This window comes from Rhinolophus sinicus, chromosome 5 (assembly GCF_057876585.1).
Source record: "Rhinolophus sinicus isolate RSI-liver-muscle chromosome 5, RSI-T2T, whole genome shotgun sequence".
Classification (NCBI taxonomy): domain Eukaryota; kingdom Metazoa; phylum Chordata; class Mammalia; order Chiroptera; family Rhinolophidae; genus Rhinolophus; species Rhinolophus sinicus.
The window spans coordinates 12500871-12514662 of NC_142505.1; the positions used below are offsets into that span (position 1 = coordinate 12500871).

General features: G+C 44.2%; 1 protein-coding gene across 4 annotated transcripts in view; it reads right to left on the reverse strand.

Moving 5' to 3' along the window:
* Nucleotides 1–731: 731 nt before the first annotated feature.
* Nucleotides 732–13792, reverse strand: part of MYRIP (myosin VIIA and Rab interacting protein) — a 224954-nt gene continuing 211893 nt past the window's right edge. For 3 of the 4 annotated variants that reach the window (XM_019727577.3, XM_019727578.3, XM_019727576.3), the window contains 5 exons: nucleotides 11177–11338; nucleotides 7466–7570; nucleotides 7294–7354; nucleotides 5866–5984; nucleotides 732–2521 (listed from right to left, as the gene is read on the reverse strand). In XM_019727577.3, the coding sequence (XP_019583136.3) occupies nucleotides 2489–2521; nucleotides 5866–5984; nucleotides 7294–7354; nucleotides 7466–7570; nucleotides 11177–11338 (480 nt within the window). In that variant the 3' untranslated portion in view covers nucleotides 732–2488. The remainder of the gene's footprint in view (nucleotides 2522–5865; nucleotides 5985–7293; nucleotides 7355–7465; nucleotides 7571–11176; nucleotides 11339–13792) is intronic. The other variant, XM_074312580.2, reaches the window with a different exon arrangement.

Genomic DNA, 13792 nt, shown 5'->3' on the forward strand with positions numbered 1-13792 from the left:
GTCGGATGTTCAGTAGTGTCTCTGGCTGCTAGCCGCTGTCGGCCAGTAGTACACACCCTGCCCTCCCGTGACCCCCACAATGTGACAATCAAAATGTCCCCTAAGAGACATCACACTGACCTCCACTTGGAGACCTGCTGGTTCTACCTGAGTGAACACTCAGTAGAGGTGATCACTGCTAAATTCTGTTCTCAGGAGAACCAGCGATGGAGAGGTGAGTGGTATCCCTGAAAGGACCACGGGTCCTGGGGAAACAGTGGTTTTAAATCTTGGCCCCTCCAGTGACTAACCATGGAGTTCTCTTCTTATCGCCTCTTCACTCCTAGACTTTCCTAACCAAAACAAACAAACAAACAAACAAACAAACAAACAAAACGCCAAAAAACCACATACCCACAAACATTATTTTCATAAATGACTTTTACTTCTTTATCATTTCTCTTGACAGTAATTCTTGGCAATGGGCATATAACAGGAAGGCAGGCATAACTTTCAGAAGTCGTCAAAGATATGGTCCCACTGTCCTCATTTTCTTAAACCATTAAAATATTTTCATTTATAAAAATTAATCTAAATATAAATATTGACACTGGAGATCAAAATCACTTGATGACAAAATAATTCTTCTGGAATTATAACATATGCTTATGATTTTTAATAGTAAATTAAATCTTTGCACTTATTTGGCACAAGGAAACCTTTATAAAAAATTCAAATGCCATAGAGCAGGCTTTTTTTTTTTTTTTTTTTTTTTTTTGCAAGGCTTACACAGTACACATTTTTGTGAAGGAAAACTGAATATTTTAACACTGTAACACAACAATAGTTGCTTTTCATGCCTCTTAAAGGAAACGTTCAATTGGAATTCAGGTCGCTTTTGTTGTGTTTTTCAAATTTGTATTTGTTTGCTTTGAATCACACCAACAGAACACAAAGCCAAAGACTTACTTTCTTTCAAAGGCATCGTTTCTGTTGGATAACACATACACAGCATCAGCAAGAAGCATTCTTGGACAATATGTAGACCCCTATCAGGAATGGATCATAACACTTATTTCAGCAGCAAATCAGTCCTGGGAGTGTGCTGAGCAGCAAAAGAACATCAACGTTGAAAATAACACAGACTGAGGCTCTTGTGAGCCATTCTAACTAAGCTTAAAGGTGTACCTTTGGCGAATTAGTCTCGCTGGCTCTCAGTTTCCAAACCTGAAAAATGGGAATACTTACTGAATAGGGTTGCTGTAAGGATTAAAATGAAAATAAACATCAGTCATACTATTCCCTTGCCTCCTGTCTTTGCCTTTTTCTTCAGATTCAGAATATGTACCAAGAGCAAATAAAAAAGGTTACAAATGCTCAATTAACTGAGTGAAATTCCAGTTCCATTTGCTTTTGTAAACACACTCAAGTCATGCATTTGAGACTGGAAACGTGGAGTTAGTGTCAACTCTTGTGTCCATTAAATTTACAGTTTGTCTTTGCTTTTTCATACCTGTAAAGTTTTCAAAGGCTGTTCCTTAACCATTTTTTCGTTTTTTGTTTTGTCTTGAAGGTCATTTTACTACTTTTGCTGGATAGATATTGGGAAATAAATTTTGAAGGATAACAAGTTCTCATGTGGTTATAGTCTGCGATAATCCATGTTCCTAAATCTTATTTAGATGGGATCACTGCTACCCACATCGCCTTGGTTCTGGATATTGCCCTCAGGTTAAACCAAGGCTGGGCTTTCTCAAGCCCCTCTCCCCTTCAGAGTGGGTAGTAAGCCCAAGGAAGAACCTAAATTCTCGATGAGCCATTGTTTCAGATGGACCTGGGCATGGCACGGGGAGTCAGAGCTTCCCAGTCTGGGGCTTGTGATTGCAAAGCAATGGGAATGATTGGTGGTGCGGTGGGCTGGGAGCTTAGCAGAAAGGAGGTGGCTGAAGGGGGACCTACACCCTGGATGGCTGAGCACTCCCCAAATTTGACAGTCCCTAGTACTCACTACAAGGTCATTTGCACCTTAGCATTTGCAAGACAAAGACGCTTGTGAGAGATTAATAAGAATCGAGGATGAATTAAATCATACCATCTCCCTTCCCTCCACCCCAAGCATTTTCCTTTGGACAAATTGTTGTCATGTCATTCTAGTTGAATCAAAAGGATGAAAAAAAAAAAAAGACAGTAAAGATGACACACAGTAGCAAAGCGAACAGGGAAATGATGCATCATTTGGATGTGGAGCGCTGCTGCTGGAAGCCAGCGTGGTGGTTTTCTCTGTCTTGGATCCCCGGGGAGCCTCAGGCAGAGAGTGGGCGGGACCTCCACGCTGAAGTCTGGGACTGCTTTCTGGGGAGGTATCAGGACAGCCCTTGCGCTGCTGCACCGGCCTCCCCAGACTCCCTCCTCAGGTGGAAATCCGTACAGTATTCAATGGCTGTTGGGTCAAGGCACTGTCGTGTACGGCCGGAGGCAGTGGGGTCACTGGCAGTGGAGTTCCATGGCGTTAATACATCACAGCCGACTCCAGAGTGGGCTCCTGGGGCGACACAACCAGCACCGTCATCGGCCACTTGGCAAAAGCGAGGACACGCCATTAAAAACATCTACCACTTTTTTTAAAAAAATATCATGAAAGGCATTCATGCTCATTGACCAGATAAATATTTCACCATATTTAAAAAGTGATGCATTTTTTTTTTTACCTGTGCATCTGAATCCATCTGTAATGTATTGTGGTACATGGAATAGGACAGATGGATTCCCTTCCCACTGCTACCCCCTTGGCCAGTTTCCCAAGCAAGTGCTGTTTTTGATTTTTAAAATAATCTATACCGTTTCTCTACTAGTTCCTAATGCTTAAAAAAAAATCATATAACATGTTTTCATATGTGCCTGAATCTGTAGCTGAGCTTTCTGTTCTATTCCATTCATCATCAATGTCTTTACAGCTTTTAATTTGTTCTAACATCCAGCAGGAAGATCATCCCAACTTTGCAAAATGCTTTTGTCTATTCTTTCTGATTTATTCCGATGTGAACTTTAAAGAAGTCCCGTTGAGATTTTTATGAGAATTGCATGAAATGATAAATTAATTTGAGAAACGACTTTCCTTATTGAACTATTGGTGGGAGTGATTCATCAGCATCTCGATAGTAAAGGTACCCTGGCGTTCCTGTGACTTTTACCTGGTGATTTAGTACTTAAGCTACTGCTGTGTTTAATTTGCTAAGATTTTATTTAGTACGCTTCACCTCTCTGAGGAAGTACACCTGGTGCGTGGTTTGTGTGTCTGCGTGTGCCTGGCTGTGAGTGGACATGGGGTTTGTGTGCACACTTACCAGCCATGTCAGGCTGTGGCAGCTGGCACTATAGTCACTTTCTAACAGGAATCTTTTAGTTTTCTTTTCTTTTTTTAACGCTCTGGAACATTTTATTTTGTCTGGGAATTAACTGTTCCTTAAAAAGTTATCAGCAAAACCACTGGGCCAGAGAATCCTTTTTTGAAGGTTTAATGAATTTAAAAATTTTATTTCTTAAGCCACTTTTTACTAATATTCTGATTTGATTCAAATTAAGACTTAAGATTTACATCCAATTACATATTTAAATAAGAAATTTTTTATCTCTATTATAATCTCTTACTTTTGTTTATTTTTTGTTGATTGGACTTACAGCATTTTTCTATTTTCTATGTTGCCAAAGAACAAACTCTTGGATTTATGATCATGTCTACAATTTTCTGGTTTTAATGAACTGGTTTCTGCATTTATCTTTGATGTCTGGAATTCAATGTTTAGCTCATTAGTTTTGCTTCTTCTTTACTAGCAAATAAAATATTTAATACAATGAATTTGACTAATTGATAGAATTGACTAATTCATAGTTCCTTGGAAATGTGTGCGTGTGCATTTCTATATATGTATAGTTGTGTATGTGGGCGCATGTGCTTCATAAATGCAAGTAGGGTTTCTGCTTATTTTAACTTTTGTTCTAATTTTCTAGATTTGCCCTGTCCAATGCGGTAGTTACTACAGTTACTACAGCTATTTATACATTGTGGCGATTTATAAACTGTAGCTACGTGTAGCTATTTACATTAAGATTAATTAAAATTAAATAAAAATTTAAAAATCAGTTCCTCCAAGGCCATATTTAAGTGTTCAATAGCTACATGTGGCTACCATATTGGGCACTCCAAATATACAGCATTTCCATCATTTCAGAAAGTTCTATGGAACAGTGTGCCATTCTAGATGATTTTTGGCATTGGGGTCACTGAAGGTAGTTTTATACTTTCTACGTTTTGGAATTGATTGAGGTTTCCTTTGTAGCTGGTACAAAATCAGTTTTTATAAACGGTCCATTGATGGTTGGAAAGAAAGTGAATCCTCTGTAAAGTATAAAGTTAGATACACATCTTAATTAAGGGAATTTTAAAGTCCCCAACTATGGCACAATAAATTGTATTGCTCTATTGTTTGCCAAGTCAAGAAAGGCTCATGAGTGACTATTTTCCTTTATCAAAATTAAAACACCCTCCTGTCTTGTTTTTGCTAAATGCTTCTTGGCTTGAATTCTACTTTGTTGGAAAGTAATATTTTTGTCCTTTTTTGTTTGTATTTCTTTAGTAAATATTGTCTGTTCTTTCATTTTTATTTTTTTTTTGTTCTTTCATTTTTAAGCGTGCTGTGTTATTTAAAGGTAATTTATTTTTTTTTAAATAATTTAGTGAGGTGAAATTCACATACCACAAAATGAACCATTTTGGAGTGAATGATTCAGGGGCATTTAGTCCATTCACAATGTTGTGCCACCACTGCTTCTCTGTAGTTTCAAACATTTCCATCACTGTATAGAAAACCTCTTAACCACTGAGCAGTTTCTTCCTATTCCCCATTCCCAAAGCCTCTGGCAACCACCGATCTATATTCTAGCTCTACGAAACGTCATTTATTTTTAACTATCTGATTTATAACAGATTCCCTCCCTGGCCCTCATGGTCTGGCCCTTTAGTGCAATAATGAATCTCTTTCGCTCTTTGAAGTAATGGACAGGAGCAAGGTAATTGGACTTTGAAAGGTCAGGGGTAACGGCTGACCAATGAAGGAAAGACAACGGGCAGAGGTGTTGCCGTGGCTCTATGGTGTCTAATAGATGCAGTCACTTGTAATTCAAAGCAGCATGCCCACCATTATGCCATTCCCTGGTGCTTCTGGAGACAGACAGGGACAAAGAAAAAGAAGAAGGGGAAAGGAGTGACAGGTGAGGCGTGAAAGGCAATGGAGTAAGTCTGTCCTTGCTTTCATCTTGTCCCCCAAGATGCCGTCTGCCTTGAGCCGAGTCGTACCACTGAGGCAGTTTAGCTGGATCACCTCCTCCCACATCAGCAGTCCCCAGCATCTGCCAACATGCCGAAACACGTGGTGGTATTTACCCAAACAACCCTATGCCCGCTAGAGTTCGTGCAGAGTATCGTCTGTCCTTCCTTTGCCTCCTTTAGGGGCAGCTGCTGACTTTTTTCGGGAACACAAGTAAGAAATGGCTGACAGGAAATTTAAGGAAGAGTGAATATGATCTAAAAACAGAATACAAACTCTTACACCTCAACCAGATTTTACATTCCTGTGTATGTGTTTTTATTTCTCTTGTATCAAACCTGGTCCCTGCAAGGAGCTGGAGAGATAGTGGAGGATGGCAAATGCAGGCAGGGTGTTCATTACTGCTTTTAGATCTCCACCACCCCCAACCGACAGACCACGAGACCCTGCGGGAAGGATGCTACTTGGGGCTCCGAGCGGGAAGCTATAGAAAGAAGGACTATAGAATGGAGGGACCCTCTACAGTGAAAGTGATGGGCATTGGGACAGAGATGACACTTACTGTCAAATCCTTGGAGGTGTTTTTCCTTTCTTTAGCTCTGTTTGTCGAGGAGCCTTGGAGAATGAAGTTGCGGTTGAATGTTTTAATGGTAGTCACTGAAGATGCCTCCATTTTTTCAGCTAAAAGGAAACAAATGGGAATAGGTGTTACCTAGAAGCTGGACTGATTGTTAAGGAAGAACGACCAGGCGTCCAGATTACCCAGATTTTTGTTCTAGACTGGGAATCTCATTCTGGTCCACATGTCTGACTGTGGAATCTTTTTGTTTTGTGTTTACTTTTACAATGAATGAAATAAATTAATCATTAGTGGCTTTCTGGGTAAAGGTTGCTTGGAGATAATCCAATATAGCCCATAAATTCTCATTTGCAATTCTGAAATAGAAAAAGCTTTAAAAACTTCGCATTTATAACTTCACATTTATAACTTTGCAGCCAACATGGTCTGATGTGTGGCCATTTCAAGTCCTCTCCATCCCACCGAGTGGGAACAGTCTCGTGTTTTCCTGCAAGAATACTGATTGTTTATCAGATGCTGCCCCAGACACAAGGGGGCAGGGGCTCTTATGAAATACACAATATCACCTTTCTAATGCTCAGGAAATTCTGAAACACAGAGTGACCCAAGGGTTTCAAATAGGGTATCATGAATCTGTGATAAATTTTGATTGTATAGGTGTTTGTGGAATGTAAAGTAGGCATTCAATAAATGTCTATTGAACATTACACGGTAGAACCAAGATTCAAGTAGGTATCTTCTGACTTTCTACTCTTCTAATGTGTGGATCTAAATTTCTAGTTTGGCATCACCATGATGTAGCTTCCAAATCCAGGGAAATCACTGAAAAGACCCAGGATAAGGGTGATGCAACTGGCATCACCGACATCCCTTCTAGGGTGGGCACTCTGTTAGATGCTTTGGGTGCCCTGCCCATATCTCCCTGACAGTCACTTTGCCAGCATATTCTGACAGCATCCTACTGCAAGCACTGCCACTCTGTTGCCCATGCATGGGGCAGGTCAGAAGTACCCCACAGGAGGAACCTTGGGCCATGATGGATGAGAGCTGAAATACCTCACCTTCTTACTCTTTGGGCAGGAAACTGCAGTGCAGTCAGTCAATACTGTCTCCCAGAAATTCCCAGCCCTATTTAGCACCTCGTATTGGCTTCACTTCCTTCCCTGAATCATTTCTCTCTTTCCCACCAGTGCTTCTTGGAACTACCTCCTAAATAAACTACTTGCGCTCACATCCTTGTTCCGGGGTCTGCTTCTTGGGGGGATACAGTGAAGACAGACTCTCCCCAGGAGCGATTCTGGGTGAGAACTTCCCAGCAGATCTGGTCCTCAAACTCAGACCTGGGAGTTACTCAAAGTAAATGAATCAGGTTTAATTCTCCGGCCGCTCCTTGGTTTTAATTAAGCATACCTTTCACTGGTGGCGCGGGCAGTTTCCTCCTCTGCTGCCTCGATGTGTCTATAGTTTGTACCTACAAAGAGAACGCAGCAATCAACACACCTCTCAAAGCCAAAAATAGTTTATCTTCTAAAATTTCCAGGCTGTGCAAAATTCCCACAGCGGGAGTGAGGGAGGGACGCACCTGGTTTCTTTGCTTCTGATCTCGTTTTCGTGTGAGACGCACACAGGGCGCTATGTTTAATCCTGCAATGGTCAGGGCTGAGATCCGGCTCTCGATGTCAGAGATCTTCATGCGGCAGAAAGACAGAATCAGTAGGGAGAGAGCACAGGAGGGGAGTCTTTGTTAGAAGCATTATGAACCTATAAAGAACAAATCTGCTGTGATGTACGCTCACTCCTTCATTCAGCTTCTACCAAGCATTTCTCTATCGAATGCTGTAGCGAGGAAATAAAACACAGGCCCTTCTTTGTACATTTAAATGTCTAGTCGGTAGCTCTACAGCATGTCACCCATGTCAGAGTATCTCTAGGGATAAATGGGAGCCTAGGGCACAGCGGGAACCCTGTCCCGGGGCCATCAGGCTCAGCACAGGGAGAGGGGGTCGGGGAAGGCTTGCATGGGAGGCAACACCTGATGTGAGCTTTGTAAGGCGAGTATGATTTACGGGTCCTGCTTCATTCTTCCATGACATGTGAATCCCAAACCACAGCACCAGGTCTTAGGAGGGAGGCCGAGCAACCCCTGGTTCAAGTCCATTTCCTCTATTAAGAGGCCAAGTGGCCTTGAGAAACTCCTTCTTCTCTCTGGGTATCAGTTTCCTTAAGTGTAACACTGGAAGGTCAGAAGGAGCTCAGATTTCCTTCCAACAGTGTCTTAAAACACATATAGAGGGCAAGAGCCCACTCAGTGCCCAGAAAGAACCCTGGTCCATCCCTGTCCCAGGGATGAAGAAGACACAGTCCCTGTTCTTAGAAAAGGGCATTACTAAGGGCCATGCCAAGTCACCGTGCTCAGTGCTGTGCCATGTACATGAGCTCATTCATGCTTTGTTCATGAATTCCTTCATTATCTGGTGACCTAGGTACCATTCTCTTGGTTTTATAGATGAGGAAACCGTGGCTCAGAAGGAAAAGTAATATACCCCACATCTCACAGCTGGTCTGGTGCAGACCTTGGAATTGATGCCAGTGCTCATGCTCTTGCCACTTTGCCCCCTTCTCGGAGGCCTTGCCAAGGCTGGAATGGGGGACACTGGAAGGGGCAGGAGAAGGCTGGCAGAGTTGAGGAAGGAGCGGGGATCACAGCTGTCATGCTGAGATGGTGCAGACGGAGTGGTGCCAGGGCATAAAACAAGTAAGCTGAAAGCAGGCCCAGCAGCCAATGTGTGTGCTGCACCCCGAGGTCACCATTGCCTCGCCATCCCTCAACTATTTTGTGCTGCTCAGGACCAACTCTAAGTCTGCTGTCATGTACTGATGGCTTCTTTGGACAAAGCCTCCTGGGATAGGCACTACGGGAAGTGCAGAGAGGACTGAAAAGTCAGCAGATATGGGAGATGATCCCCCTGTCCCCAAAGAGTGGTGGTCTTGGTCAGACAAGGAAGAGGGGGTAGGTAAGATCAAGACTGTGGCAGCTGGTGGAAGAAGGCACGGACAGCTGCCCAGTAGCAGCCCCCTGAAGGGGCCACTGTGCACCCCTGCCGCTCCCCAGCCCCCAGGTGCCTTCCTGTTCTAACTCCTCAAATTTCACACTGAGAGCTGCATTCATTTGGTTTATAGTCCAATAAATTGTGCAAGACTCTGAGAAAGATTGCAGGCTACACTGTTATCAGTTGTTTGCTACTGGTGTGGATTAGATGCCCACATTCTTTTCTGGAAGTAGTTTTGATCGAAGGCCTTGCTCAGGCAGCCCTGGGAGACAGGTCCGTGGGGAGAACAAGATGCTGACCTCCTGATTTGTCTGACTGTCAGGCTCTGGAATAAGAAGGGGTTGATTTTTCAAGTTTTAGTGCATAGGGTAAAGGAAAAAGAGAGAGAGGAAAAGAGACCACTAAGGGCTAATTTTACCTATATTTTGCCTATCTATCTATCTATCTATCTATCTATCTATCTATCTATCTATCTATCTATCTATCATCTATCATCCATGCATCCATCTAGTTTTATCCCTCTTTATCCTAAGACTGCATGCACCATGACCCTTACACTTGACAGAAGAGGATGGCCAATTCAGCTCTGAGTTTCCTGGGAGGCAAAGCAAAGAGATCTGTGTAGGACCCTATGCCCACAAGATAAGGACCAAGTACTCAGAAGAAGAGCTTTCCCTGATACTAACAGTTAAGAGAGACTGTCCCCAGGAATGCTCACAGAGATGACCCTGCGTGGTGCAATGGACAGCATCCCTAGGGCAACTCCTGGCATATAGGACGGCCCACTGAACATTAGGTATATTGATAACATTATTGTAATATTCTAAAATAAGTAGTAAGTTAGTAGGTACATTCAAACATATGAAAAACAGACACTTTGGACTCCAGGATCTTCTGCCATAAAACAGAGCTCTAATAATTTAAGCCTATACAAATTTGGAAGCAGGAATTACTAATTATTCCAACAAAACCTTCTCAAACACACATAAATAATATTTCTTCCTTCTATACCATTCAAGAAATATTTATAAGTATTGCAAAATGTACCCCCAGAAAACAAATGATTTGATTCTACTTTATATCTTTATATGACTTTGACTATTCATTGATTAAATGTTGGGTGGCATTTATGGAAAATTATTTTTATTTGAGAAGAAGTGCTCTTCAGCCATTCTGGCTGATAATAAATAGCCAACAGAGCCAATAAGACCATTCCTAGCGTGCAGCATTAACCCATCCATGGAGTGGAGACTTGGTGCCCACGCATTCTTAGGAGAGCTTAATGATGTCAGTGGTGGTTGTGATTTTTGACTATTTACAATGAAAATATTTATTTAAAAAAAAAATCATCAGTTGGAAATTTCCATAATACAAAGTTTTCTTAAAAAGAAAAAAATAATCATCACCCAAGATTGTCAGCTCTCTCCAGAGGTGTTTCTATTGCCCTCAATTGGGCAGGTCTAAGATGCAGGGCCCAGGGGTCGACACTGAGCTTGTGCTGCCGAGACCAGCATTTCTCATGGGTTCCTCAGTATATCTCCACAGACCCCAGTTTGAGAATTGGTGGCTTAGTCCATGGTCAATTCCGATCCAGAGTCAGAGCCCAAAGGACTGTCCGTGAAAACGGCAAGCAGGCCTCTTCACAAAGTTATCGCTCACAGTGATCAGTGCTGAAGAAACAGCACGTAAATCACGCACAGTGTTGGTCTGAGAAAGCTATGCTTCCAATTTTCATTTATTTCTCCCATTTTTATTTTATTTTCCATTTTTACTGAGTGCCACACCTGCGTCAGGTATCGCGCCAGGCACTGGAGTTACTGTGGTAAGCCAGACAGCTACAGCCCTGTGCTCGCGGAGCTTTTGGTCTGTAGTGGGAGAAACTGGCATTCAATAGATAACCAACAGTGTGATAAAGGTTAGGGGAGGGGGCCTTGGGGTGGAATGGGAACCTATATAGCAAAGAGGCCTACCTATGGGGCAGAGATTTGTCAAAGAGGAACGCCGCATAGGTTTTAAAGAGAAGTCTGATATATTATCAAGGCTATAATTTGGAGAAAGGAAATCAGCACTTTAAAAAAGGAGGGTTTGCTGGACTCTCCCCCGAAGGACCACGTCCATGCGACTGTGCTGGCGAGGGTATAAACTGGTAGCTACAAGGGCTTTGAAGCAATTCTTGTGGAAGATGCAGTGCCCTGGTCTTTTGCCCGGTGGGGCCCCATCTGGGCAGAGAGGAGGGGCCTTACCTGGAGCTCAGCATGGTGCACCTGGGCTGCAGCTGTGGCCACCTGGTCCTCCAAATCTGCCAGTTCTGTCTCGTCACTGCCACTGTGGATGCAGCGGGCAGCATCTTCCAGCTCGTTCAGCTGGCCTTCCAGTCCGTACACCGTGCCTGCCACCAGGTACACCTGTAGGGGAGGCACAGCCTTGAGCTCAGGTCTGGTGGGGCCATTACAGGGGACCTCGGTAACTCAAGGGAATGGGAGAGAACTAGACTCAACACTGGGGGTAAAGGACAGGGAATGCCCCTGTGTACAAACATCCTTTGCACTTAAATGGTGGCATGAGGTCTTGCCACCCCCTCAACCCTCCACCCCACTTTCCTGCAAGGAAAAACAATTTGTAAGTTGAGAACAGAAAGAGAGAGAGAGAGAGAGAGAGAGAGAGAGAGAGAGAGAGAGAGAGAGAGAGAGAGAGAGAGGAGAAGAAGGGGAGGGAGGGGAGGGGAGGGGAGGGAGGGGAGGAGAGGGGAGGGGAGAATGACGGCCAGGACAGTCTTGAGTTTGGATATTATACTTTTGCTACACCCAAAAAAGGTGAATTTATTTTGATAATTTTAAATATAAACTTAGTTGTGCACAATGATACAAAATTTGGAATTGTTGTTTGAATGGAATAATTTGAGTGTGGCAACGGTTAAACATTACTTGACCAACATAACTTTGGTCTCAGAACCTTGGAACCTTGATATTTCCAGGAACACACAAAGCTCAATGTCATCACACCTTACGGCTATAGCAGCTTAATACTGTAGCTCCTTGTGGTTTTGTCTTCAGCATGGCCTCTGCTAATGTCCTCCGTCTCCTCTGACAAGGCAAAGCAGTATGAAAGCACTTCAAGCCCTCAGCCATGCCAGAATGTTCATCCTTCACTTTGTGTTCCTTAAAAGCCTGCTTTCCTGGCAATAGGGGAGGTTCAGCGGTTTGGCACTGACACCAGCGGAACAGGAACTTACAGCCAAGGTGATGGCGCCACAAGGACTGGAGGATGACAGTGACGGCAACCAGGGTGATGATGACGACCACACACATTTACTGAGCCAGGAGCTGAGCCCACGCCTTCATGTGACTTATCTCATTGAATGCCCACGGCAGCCACGGAGGGAGGGACTCTTCTAATCACCATATTAAAGATGAGAACCTTGTGCCCAGTGGTTTCTCCAGGTCTCACAGCTGGGAAGTGGCAGAGCTGTGGTGTGACCTCGGGACGGCTGATGCCAGACTCCATGCCTCTGTCCGCCCTGCCCTGTGATACTGTGATACTGAATCTTAGCTGGGATGTTAGGACATTTTACATTTTGAACTTTGACATCCAGGGGCTGGAGTCATTGCGGTTACAGATCAATATGACATTGTCTGTGTTGCGGGGCTGAAATAACAAAAGTTACCATGCTAGCTAATGAAAGTGTTATTCTAGCCTTAAAAAATAACCCATTGAAAGCCATGAGCCTGGAATTGCTTGCTTAGTACGTGTCCGCTGTTGGTGAGAACTGTGCCCGGACATGTCTGGGTCATCCACGTCCTCTGCAAACCCGACTCACTGACTCCTAGGACCCCACGAACTGGCTCCTGGTTCAACTAGCCTTTCTCAAGGTGGTTCAAGGGCTGAGCGTAGGCGTGCCATTCAGGAAGGGCTTTGTGGACAAAGCCCCTGAAATAAAGAGAACGAAGCAGGACTTCTCGGAGTCTTTAATGTGCTAATAGGAATCTCAATTTTCCTAGAAAGAGTATACAGAGTCCTCAAACTTATTTGCTCTTAGAGCATCTTGTTGGACTTGGCCTCCATGAAATGCACTTTAGTTAGGCAGTAACTGGTAGTATTTCTTTTCTTGTTCTCTGAGGGCAGAGAACCACCTGAGTGGCCGTGACCACCCCCACAGGTATGACAAGTACGACATCCTCTCCTGTGCTGAGGGTGTTGTACAAGGGCCTTGAGAAGGAGGACCACAGCCTCTGCCTGGTCCTGGATTCTGCGGCCGAGCTGGGCTCCTGGCGGGGCAGCTCCACTCTGTCTGCAGCCACTGGTTGTATAATACATGCCAGCATATTTGGTGCTGCTGAGAGTTGCAGGGCAGAGATAAAAGGGAAGCTGGGATAGTTCCTCCACTGCCTCTGTGGTTGGGAATTACGGGGTACCCTAGGCTATCTCTGTCATTTAGCAAAGATGAGAATGAGGAAGGTCCTCAGGTGGGGGTGGGAGGGTGAGGGGGCCGATTCATCCCTCCCACTCACAACCCAGCATACATTCACAAGGTGGCCCTTGTGGGACCCTACTATTCACACCACAGGTCTGAGAATGGTCACGCTAAGGGCCCTCTGCTGACCCCTAGATCCATATTTCACCCTCTCTGCCCTGTTCCGTTCTCTGCGAGGCTGACCTGTATGAACTTCATCATCAAGCCTCCCTTGCTGGCCGGGATGGTTTTGGCCAATGGGAAACACCAGCAGAAGATCACAGACAGGAGAAGAAACAGTCTTTGTTCCCTGCTCTCTCCGAGCCGCTAGGCTCCATGGTGACAGACACCACTAGGGGGCGCTCGTCCAGGCTCCCGTTCTTGGGCTGCACTGCCCCGGGGTGGCGAC